Source organism: Malus domestica, chromosome 17 (genome assembly GCF_042453785.1).
Source record: "Malus domestica chromosome 17, GDT2T_hap1".
Classification (NCBI taxonomy): Eukaryota; Viridiplantae; Streptophyta; class Magnoliopsida; order Rosales; family Rosaceae; genus Malus; species Malus domestica.
Window position 1 is genome coordinate 8925826 of NC_091677.1, and position 10612 is coordinate 8936437.

Genomic DNA, 10612 nt, shown 5'->3' on the forward strand with positions numbered 1-10612 from the left:
AAAATTTTCTAGAATTTTCCACTGACATTGTTGCGTGGCATATTTTATAAGAATTTATGTTTTTCTAGGAATTTTACAGTCCCGGTGGAAAATTCTAGAAAAATGTATAGAAAAAAAATTCTCGAAAGAACATCAAGTTGCTTGGAGCCAAAGATTGTATATTCATCGATTTTGATGTGTGTCTTGGGAAGTCAAAGACATCATTACGTAGGTTGTTTCTGGAAAATAGATCGATTTTGTCCTTTTAACTTTTGCTTTTCAGCCTAGCATTTGGTTTGAACACTGCGTGGTTGTATAACTTGTATTGGAAAATCCACAGAAAAAATCTACTATGTAATGTTACAGAAGCCAACAAGGAAAAGAGAATAGATTGCGGCAAGATAACCATCGCATCGTGTATATGTCATGGTACAAATGAAAGCTGAAATATATTTTTTAGCGTTTCTTCGTTTTTATTATAACATATATTGTACTGACTCATGTTTTAAGAAATTAAAAAAATTCTTCGTTGTAGATTAAATCAAGTATTGGTAAAAAATATCATACTAGGAGACTAATTTTTTTAACCGAATTTTATAAACAATATGATGTTATTGTTGATGATTGTATTATTATTTAATTTTGATTAACGTGCTTATATTTTATTGACGACACATCATATGATAACAAATTTGGTTATAAATTTAATCCATTTAACATTTTTAAAATTTCACGCACTTGTTTCATTATTTGTATTTAATATTTATATATCAACTTTTAATTTGTTCAACCTAAAATTTGTAAGTCTGCAACATAATATTTATATATTGTCCTTCATTTCCTCTAATTTAAACTCACCCAACCAATGTCAAAGGCAACTTAAAAAAAAAACCTAAATATCAAAGGCATAGCTTGCAGACGTACACACACAAATATCCTCGAACCACCAAAAAGAAAAGAAAAAAAAAAACCCTACAACCATTAACAAGAAAAAGTTCTTTGATTTCGTCTAAAAACAATCTTGGTTTCCCAGGATCTGATGGTTTTCATATCTTTCTTTGGCACACAACAGGCAAAGGGGAAAGTTCTATATATACTAGTTTAACTTAATAGGGGTGAATAAACTTCAACTTCAAAATTCAATTTAAATTTAATTTTCATATCCACGTTACAATTTACATATCAAACTATTGTACACATATACAGTTAAAAAGATAAATAAAACGTGCACGCATGATGTAGAATTTAACGGCACAAAACTCACTACTTAAAAACTCTTCAGACTCGCAAGCCAACGTTAAGAGAAATGGGTACAAAAAGACTTACAAAACTCATCAACTAGACACAATTATTGGTACGTAGTTTTGTTTCCGTATTTTGCTACTCGATCTCTTTTCAGTTTTCGAGTAGAAGTGGCATAACACTAACTCAGTCGTTAATCACTTCTTTCTTGAACTTTGAAACATTTAACATACTAACGAAATCATGTAGAATGTATGAAATGAAATATTTTTTGAAAATCAATCAATTACAAAAATGTTGCATTTTTATAATGGCTTGCTATCAGATTTTTCTTTCAATATACACATACACTCAATGCATGGGAATGGGATAGCTACAAAGTAATAAACTCATACTCAATGTATGCGGCTGCTCTAAGCTATTATATATATTCAAAGCTCAATGCACAATAACAGCAAAAGAGTATTGAAAAGCTTGAACCTAGATGGCCACAAATCTCACACATATTTTGACGCCTCAATCCCTCGTGCAGTAGCAGCTCCAAACCCTACTGTATATAACACAGGTGCAACCAGATATGTCACATCTCGGCTTGGGCCCTCACCACATCTCGGGTTCGACTCCACCGTAGCACGATATTGTCCGTTTTGGGCTCCGATCACGCCCTCACGATTTTGTTTCTAGGAACTCACACGAGAACTTCTTAGTGGGTCACCCATCATGGGATTGCTCTCGCGTGAACTAGCTTAAGTTCGGAGTTCCGATTGAACCTGAAGCAAGTGAGCTCCTAAAAGGCCTCGTGCTAGGTAGAGATGTGAATATACATATAAGGCTTAGAGGATCCACTCTCATGGGCGATGTGGGATGTTATAATCCACCCCCCCCTTAGGGGTCCAAAGTCCTCGTCGGCACACATCCGACTAGGGATTGGCTCTGATACCAAATTGTCATATCCGGTTGGGCCCCCACCACATCCCGGGCTCGACTCCACCGTAGCACAAAATTGTCCGCTTTGGGCCTTGACCACGCCCTCACGGTTTTGTTTTTGGGAACTTACGCGAGAATTTTTTAGTGGGTCACCCATCCTGGAATTGCTCTCGTGTGAACTTGCTTAACTTCGGAGTTCCAATAATACCTGAAGCCAGTGAGCTCCCAAAAGGCCTTGTGCTAGGTAGAGATGTGAATATACATATAAGGTTTAGATGATCCATTCCCCTAGACAATGTGAGATGTTACAAGATAAGCATGCAAAAACAAAAAGATTTAAAAACGTTGATTAAAATTAAGATAAACCCTACTCACATGAACAGATGGGTTATGATCAAGGAAGAAAATATCGGTAATATCGGAAATATCGGTAGTCCAAAAACACGGAAATATCGATAGAAATATCGGGATAATATCGATATCAATAAAAATTACATGGAAACCACGGAAATTGTAAGAAAAACTTGGAAATTTTTATTGAAACTTTGCAGGATGTTTATTTAGTCAATTATCTATTAGTTTATCACAAAAAATTGGAAGGAAATGCATTGCATGATGGATTTAACATTATCAAGTTGATTATATAGCGAGCTGACAAACATTGTGAGTGTAGAAAATATGTAGAAATTAATGAAAGAAGTCTAAACACACCATAATCATTTATATATAATGAATTAGTACAATATTTTACACTTTATACATTGCATGGTAGAGATACATGAGTGACTTAGTCCCACATAGAGTTCCTATGAGGTTCAAAATTTTCACTATCTTCATCATCTCTATGTGTAGAGTGAGTGTATTTTGAAGAGTAGTTAGCAACCATGGCAATGGTTTTCAAGAACCAAAACCCAAAAGTCAATAGGAAACCGAATACTTCGGTATTTTTCGAGATTACCAAACAAATGGGATTTGGAAACCAATCTCATATTGAAAATTTTGGTATTTTTCGGGATGGGATTCCCGAACTTCAAGATGGTTTTGGTTTGGGATTTTTCGGTTTGGTTTGGGATTTTCCGGAATTTTTTCCAGCCCTACCATGTAAGTGACCAAATAAAAAATAGAAAAATTAAAAACCACATGCCATTGACTAAGTAATTAATTTACACAATTTAAAATATAATACCACAAAAAATTTGGAATATGTGCAAATTTGTTTCTTGTAAAAAGAATTCAAAACAAAACCATTTATATAAATATTGTAGCATATTATCACAACAACATAAGTGATATAGTGGTTAAGGCCTTAAGGAGTTAAGTGGGAGGGGTTCGAACCCCTCTATGCTCAAAATTGAGATTTTTTCAAATTTTCAGGAATTTTTGGACTAATATCGCAATACTAATATCGCGATATTATAAAAAAAATATCGCGATATTATCAATATTATTGATATATCGCGATATTTTGACGAAAACTCATTGGATACTCATTAAAATATCGGTAACTAAAAAAAACGAAAATATCGGCGAAATATCGCCGATATTTTGGATAATTTCTTCCATGGTTATGATAAGGGTTAAAACCCATTCGACATTGTCAATCATGCGGCAAAATTAGGGTTTTATGTTTATTCAAAATTATGGCTTTAACTAAAGCATAATTAGTTATACAAATAAGCCCAACGCTCGTCTTAATAAAATAAAATAAAATAATTATAAAAACAAACAAACAAACAAACTAGCATATGGGCACACACAAAGTGTGTGAGAAATTTTTTTTTTAATTAATTAGAGATATGTTAGGATTACATGTAGGTGAGGCTTTGAAAAAAAAAACAGCAAAATTTGGTTGTTTGAAATTATATTTATGCCCCATATTTCTTGTTCATATTCTGTTTTAATTAGAAGGTTAAACTAGTAATTTCATAGGGTTTTGGTTGACAATAAGTGTTTTATTAATTAGTAGAGATACGACTCAACATTTAACCCAAAACTAAATACTCAATTGAACTCAAACTTAGCTGAAACTTACTTGAGTGGACGTCTCTGAAATATTTGATATTTTTGTGGCCGAGAACACGGAAAACAAACTTGGACTTAATAGCTACAACTGAAAACATGTACTGGTCTAAGACATTACAGACTCGGACATTATGTTAAAAATTGCCAATTTTACACTAACAATGGAAAAATGAGTGATCCATTTTTCCCCTTTCATTCTGCTTTCTTTGATGTCCCCGTCTAGAACCAATCACACAATTCTTGAAGTGAAAATTGATGCAAAAATTATCGCTATCGCTTTTTCATTACAGAATTGTCACTCTAAAAAAATTATTATACATTTATTTATTTTATTAAAGAAGAGTGCATGATTAAACTGTGAACTGCAATTTTTCTATTATATATAATTCATGATTCGATAAAAAATTTATATATAACTCATGATTTTCCATGAATGCTATTAAGCCCATCTACCTCATTCGCATTTATCACGAACATTTACACTAGTTGAAAGAAGTGAAGAAATACGATAAGTGGGTAGGGACAGAGAATTTCAAATCCGAAACGCATGGAAATCCAATATGCTATCCACTAGAACCCAAAATGCATATAGATAGAAACCCAATATGCATAGCACTTTATTTGATACACTAAATGATATGTATATATACACACACAATTTACACGACTCCCACAATGCTCAATTATACGACATGTACAATGTCCTTAATGTCTTCGTGTTCCGTATGATCACAACAAAAGAAACTTCCTAAGCACATTTAACGTTGCACATTTTGCACTCGCCCGATTCTACCGTCCGGACATCAGATTGACAAGAGCTTGATTTTCATAGAAAGATCCGACATCCCAATCCTCAGTTGAGGATGAAAGTGTCATCAACGCCACCACGATCGATCGCATACTTGGACGGAGATCTTTGTTTTCGTGCGTGCATGCTTTGGCGAGTTGGGCCATCTGCACCAAAAAAAACCCACCATACCTATGTTAGGGTGATATCTTGAGATATATCATAATGTGTTTTGGTCTCAGAAGTTTTTTCACCTTGCGCACTGAATCAAGCGGATAGTTGTGTCCAAGGTTAGGGTCAACCAATTTTCGAAGGTCTTCGGCATCGGGCTGATTAAGGACCTCTTCAAACTGCGAAAAATAAAATTACAATATAAGTATGCTCGAGTGCTTTCCGAGAGGCTGTTGTCTAATGGCAAGATAGAAACCCAACATAAACTTGATGAACGTAAAAATTGGCTTATTTAAGTAGAAAGATGGTGAGAAAACCAACCAAACCAACAAGGCCTCTTGATTCGGAACTCGAGCCATCCGCTTTTACAACAGCTTCTTTGGCAGAGATCAATTCATAAATGACAACTCCAAAAGCATAAACATCTACTTTGGGAGAAACTTCGCCATATTGAGCATATCTGCACACGACCATGTTACGTGTTAATCCATATGCACAAAGACAAAATATTCAGGCCCCTCCCGCCATCAGCTTATTGATCAGGATGATGGCTAAATAAGTTATGCAATCAACTTATCGGCTTACAATAGGTCCTTCCAGCAGGATGCAACAAAGGTTAATCTGTTATTGGTAGCCAAGTAACAGATAAAATGCTAAAAGCAATAATTTGAAAAAATACTTACTCCGGCGGCATATATCCAAATGTTCCCACAAGACGTGTGGGGAGTGATGTACTTCCAACTTCAGTCAGTTTAGTTAACCCAAAATCTGCAACCTGCATTCAAAAGAGGGGAATTTCATTGGAACAATACAAGATTTCAATGGTTCATATTGGAAACAGAGGCACTAAAGTAACCTTGGCATGGAAATTCTTGTCTATCAATATATTGGCTGATTTGATATCGCGGTGGATATAAACAGGAACAGTATGTTCATGAATGTATTCAAGACCTCTTGCTGAATCTAGGGCAATCTGCACTCTATTAGACCACGGTAGCGGGTCCCTCCCTGGATAAATTAAAGTGTTATTACCAATCTCTTGCATACGGAAGTACTTAAATACTCATCAAGCACAGCCTAACCTGAACCGCGCAGATGTTGGCTTAAGTTTCCATTCTCAATGTATTCATAGACTAGGAAAAGAGAGCCTTCAACACAATAACCAATCAAGCGCACCTGCATTGATCGTTCAGAAGCTTAGAGATAATTACACATCTTAGAGATCAGTTGCGCAATGGTTACAAATACAAACTAGTACAGAGTATTACTGGTAGATCCTCACGACTAGATTATAGAGACAGCTAAAACATGAACATTCTTCTCAGGGAACATTAAATTTATGGGTGCTGTAATTGGCACTCCAAAAAAGTCATCGTGCACTCCAAACTTTCTATATTTAAAAACAAAAATACACTTGCAAAGAGTGCACATGACTTTTTTGGAGCACCAATAACGTCTCCCCAAATTCATTCATAATAGTATCTCTATGAATTCAAAGTAGGAGTTAGGTATACCCGTATAAATAACAAAACATATTCATCCTGGCACTTATGTACTGAAACGCTTATCTTATAACATCCTGTTTCTTAGTGCAGATGTCCTTCTAGTAATTACATAAAATAAAATTCTTTAATCGCATGCTTAAGTAGGCCTACTGGCCTAGTAACTCTATCTCAGAAAAGTAGACATGAACAATGGCCCTTCTGGTTGATTCCAGAAATTCTTTCGAAAATATGCTAAGATAATATGTGGAGGAAATTGTTAATGAAAAGAAAACATCAGTTACTTTATAGTTCTTAATCAAAATTCATATATATTGTCAGTGTCGAAAAGATAAGTTCATTACCAGATTCAAGTGATGGACACGTGTCAAAACATTTAACTCGGCCAAAAATTCTTTTGATGCTTGCATATCCATCTTCTTGATTGCAGCTTTCTGCACAGAGAGAATTATAGGAGTGAGATTTCTAGAAGAAGAAATAAATAATTACAAAATAAACCAAAGCAATGTCTGCAAACACTAAACACTAATGCAGCTGGACGATAAAATAACTCAAACTTCATTTGGTTGAAGGACAGAAAGGTCAGAAAAGAGAAGGGAAGCATGGAAATCATGAAAATGTTAAAGAAAACGAACCTCGCCTCTCAATTCTGCATAGTAAACAGCCCCGAAACCTCCTTGTCCAATCTTATTAGCCAGGCTGAAGTTATCAGTAGCCCTAGCAAGTTCTTCATATGAGAACTCCACTGATTTGTCCACAGAAATGCCTGTTAGGCCTCGACCAGCAGCATTTGACTCTTCAGGTTTATCAGGGGTAATCCCAAGAGCTAGACCAAGAAGAAAATATCAATGAAGTCATGTCAAATATCCATTTGGTGCAAAAATCTTAGATCATTTGAGGGCAACAACAACAACAACAACAAAGCCTTTTCCCACTAAGTGGGGTCGGCTAAATACAATGAATGTTCAAGTAAGTGCAAGAAAGAGCTGAAAATACATGGCAGTTTTGTGACACTTCACAACAGTTATTATTAACAAAATAAAGCAACAAAATGACCAGGGCTGGATCAATGGCAAGTGGTACTGCTATGAGACAGAAAAATTTCCAATTTCTTCATCAACATTCAACAACTAACAATTATATTAGCAGCAGTTGTTTGGAAAAGTGCTGAAGAAACCCTTCTTTTTTTTTGGTTTTGGGGGGCCGGGGGGGGGGGGGGGGGGGGGGGGGCGGCGCGTTGCTCGGAGGGTAGAAGGAAAACCCTCTTGTTTGAAAAGAATAATGCTAAATGAGAAGGATAAATCTTAAAGTAAGGATTTTAGTCAGCTACTCTAACAGGTGTCACTGCAAAGAATCAAGGTGAAAATATTTAAAAGCTAAAACCCAAAAAGTCTGGAACTCTTCCGTTCACAAATATCTGGAATAAAAAACAAGAGGAGTAACTTACGACGCCCATTTTGAGAAGATTGATCTTCAGATCTTGCTAGGAGCAAATTCGTATCCACCTTGTTCTTTCGGAAAAACCCAAAATATACACCACCAGCCAATAGCAGCACTCCAGCAATTACTCCCACAGATATGGCAGCAATGGCTCCAACTTTCAGTCCTGCTTATACAAAAGAAAAAAATATGAGCTCCAAGTAGGTTCGAGTTTCGAATCACCATCACACACTCGCATCTGAACATGAAACCAATTTTAGGGGACAGCCATATCACCTGAACTGCAAAAAGAACAAAAAGAAATAAAACTCATAAATATCAACAATTTTCAGAAGACACAAAAAGTGAAAACACGATGGAATGTTAGTTTAACTAACGTATTGAGTTAGTAGAGGCTACCTTGACGTCAAAGACAAATAGTTTCCGTTTTGATCTGCATGACAAAAAAGAAACAAGGACTTAGGTGAGGAAAAATGAAAATATAGCCACCTCTAAAACTATGTTGAAAAAGTAGAGCGATGCTTCATAATACCCTCAAAAACTGGATATCCAATAAAGATTCGTGATATTTCATTTATTACCACGGGAAAAACTCAGAAACAACATAGAATTGAAACAACTCATTGTCTTCGCTAGCATTTTCGCACATGCTTCAAGGAATATCAATAACAGAAATGGACAATAAAATAGTAAAACAAGATGATGATTCATCTAAAAAGTTTATCGTTAATTGATATCTTAAAAGAAGATAGTTACTGTATTATTGTTCACTTGACCAGTTCAGTACATCATTTACAAGATGCCCCCCGGATCCATAACCACAGGAATGGCATTGCACTGCCTAGCACTTTATAAACATTGTAACATACACTAACAAGTATTATGAATAACAACTAAAGATGTCTTGTTGAAATTACAGAGAATCAATTATCTGGCCTATGCTGGTATCCAGAAAAAAATCCGCAAAATCCCACATTCTTAAGTTCAACACGAACTTTTTCCCATGGGATTTCAACTTCACTATTGAAGCTTCCCTTTCCACCAACTTACGTCTGTCGCTTCCTAAACAAGAACCTTCTAATTCAATTTATGCAACCTTTCCTTCAGGTGGCATCATTCCAGCTGTAGTCATTAACATTGCAATATGGATCAAAGCATCTAAACTTAGTAATAAAATGCAATCACTAATCCACAACATGCTCAAATTAGTACTCACTAACACATACATAAGCTTCTACCAAATCAATAATGAGATGTTCAACTCCAAAACAACTAAATGCCTTCCATTTCACCAATTCTGCATATTAAGTTAGATAAATGTAAGCATCGAAAACTCTCATCTTGGTCGAAAAATGGTTCCTTTCCCCGGATATATACACGAAACTACTCCCTTATTAGTATTCATTAGCATATACATTCCTTCATAAGCCTCTACCTAATGAAACAACAAGATTTCAATTCTTGAACAATAAGCATTTGATTTTAACAATTATGCAAATTCAGCAAGATACTTAAATGTCTGCGTCAGTTCTTATTTCTTAGCAATTCAAACTTCAAAGCACAAACAATCCCATCAAGAACAAAAGCCCAAACCTTTGCCCGGAATATACACGAAACCGCTCCCTTGGCTAAAATTCACACCAGGATTATAGCTCTGCAGCAAAGTCTGATCCAGCTGCTCCGTCTGCGCAATCGATGCCAAACTGTCCTCCGGACGCAGAGGATAAGTAATAAACAAACCATATTTCTTCGAAATCGCGCTATCCCCACACGTACAATTCACAGTAGCTTTCACAGTAGCATTCACGGGTATATTATTAGGATTATAGCTATTGAACCACTCCATGTCCTCCACCGTCGTCAAATTAGAATAGTATGTCTTCGCAATCAGGTCGTACGTGTCGCCTTGATGGACGTCCCACTGGAACATATGGCCTTGGAAGTCGCCATTGATGCAGCCGCAGGTGAATGGAACATTGACCCTGTTGCCGGATAGGACGACGTCTTTGCTGGGAACCACGTCCTTGTTGTAGTTGGCGATGATGACGTCGGTCGTACCCATGACTTCGCCGATGAAAGTGAGATTAGAGTTCTGCCATACGTAGTAAGAAGCTAGAGCGTCGCAGCTCTTGCTGCACTGGGATTTCACCGTAAAACAGAGGGAAACCAGCACCAAGAACCCTAACCCGATTCGAAATCTCATCTGGGTCTATCCGAAATCGAAAACCCAAGTCGCAGAAACCGATTTTATGAACTGGGTTTTTGGTTTCGGATCGGAATTGTACAGGAATTGTATGAACAGAGAGAAAGATGGAAGCTTTGAGGGGGTTATTGGACCGTTGACTCAGTCATTTGAAGTTTTGATTAGATTAGCTGCTGGGAAATGATTAGGCAGATGATTAGTTTAAGATTAAAATTAACTTGGATGAAATAATTGTCGTACTTAGCGTCTGTGACATTGCTTAACAGTGAAACTGAAAAGGTTCCCGCGGTTTTGAGTTGATTGTTTCTGGAGAGAGAGACTGACGACTGAGTCAAACGA

At 36.2% G+C, this 10612-nt stretch overlaps 1 protein-coding gene across 1 annotated transcript; it reads right to left on the bottom strand.

Annotated features, from left to right (window-relative positions):
* Nucleotides 1–4765: 4765 nt before the first annotated feature.
* Nucleotides 4766–10275, bottom strand: LOC103405021 (lysM domain receptor-like kinase 3). Its single transcript, XM_070816539.1, has 12 exons — nucleotides 9664–10275; nucleotides 8470–8503; nucleotides 8347–8351; nucleotides 8078–8239; nucleotides 7266–7456; nucleotides 6975–7064; nucleotides 6211–6304; nucleotides 5985–6136; nucleotides 5812–5903; nucleotides 5450–5588; nucleotides 5212–5307; nucleotides 4766–5124 (listed from the first exon to the last, which is right to left on the bottom strand). The coding sequence occupies exons 1-12, from the start codon at nucleotides 10271–10273 to the stop codon at nucleotides 4960–4962; spliced, it is 1830 nt and encodes a 609-aa protein (XP_070672640.1). The 5' UTR covers nucleotides 10274–10275; the 3' UTR covers nucleotides 4766–4959.
* Between the last annotated feature and the right edge of the window lie 337 nt (nucleotides 10276–10612).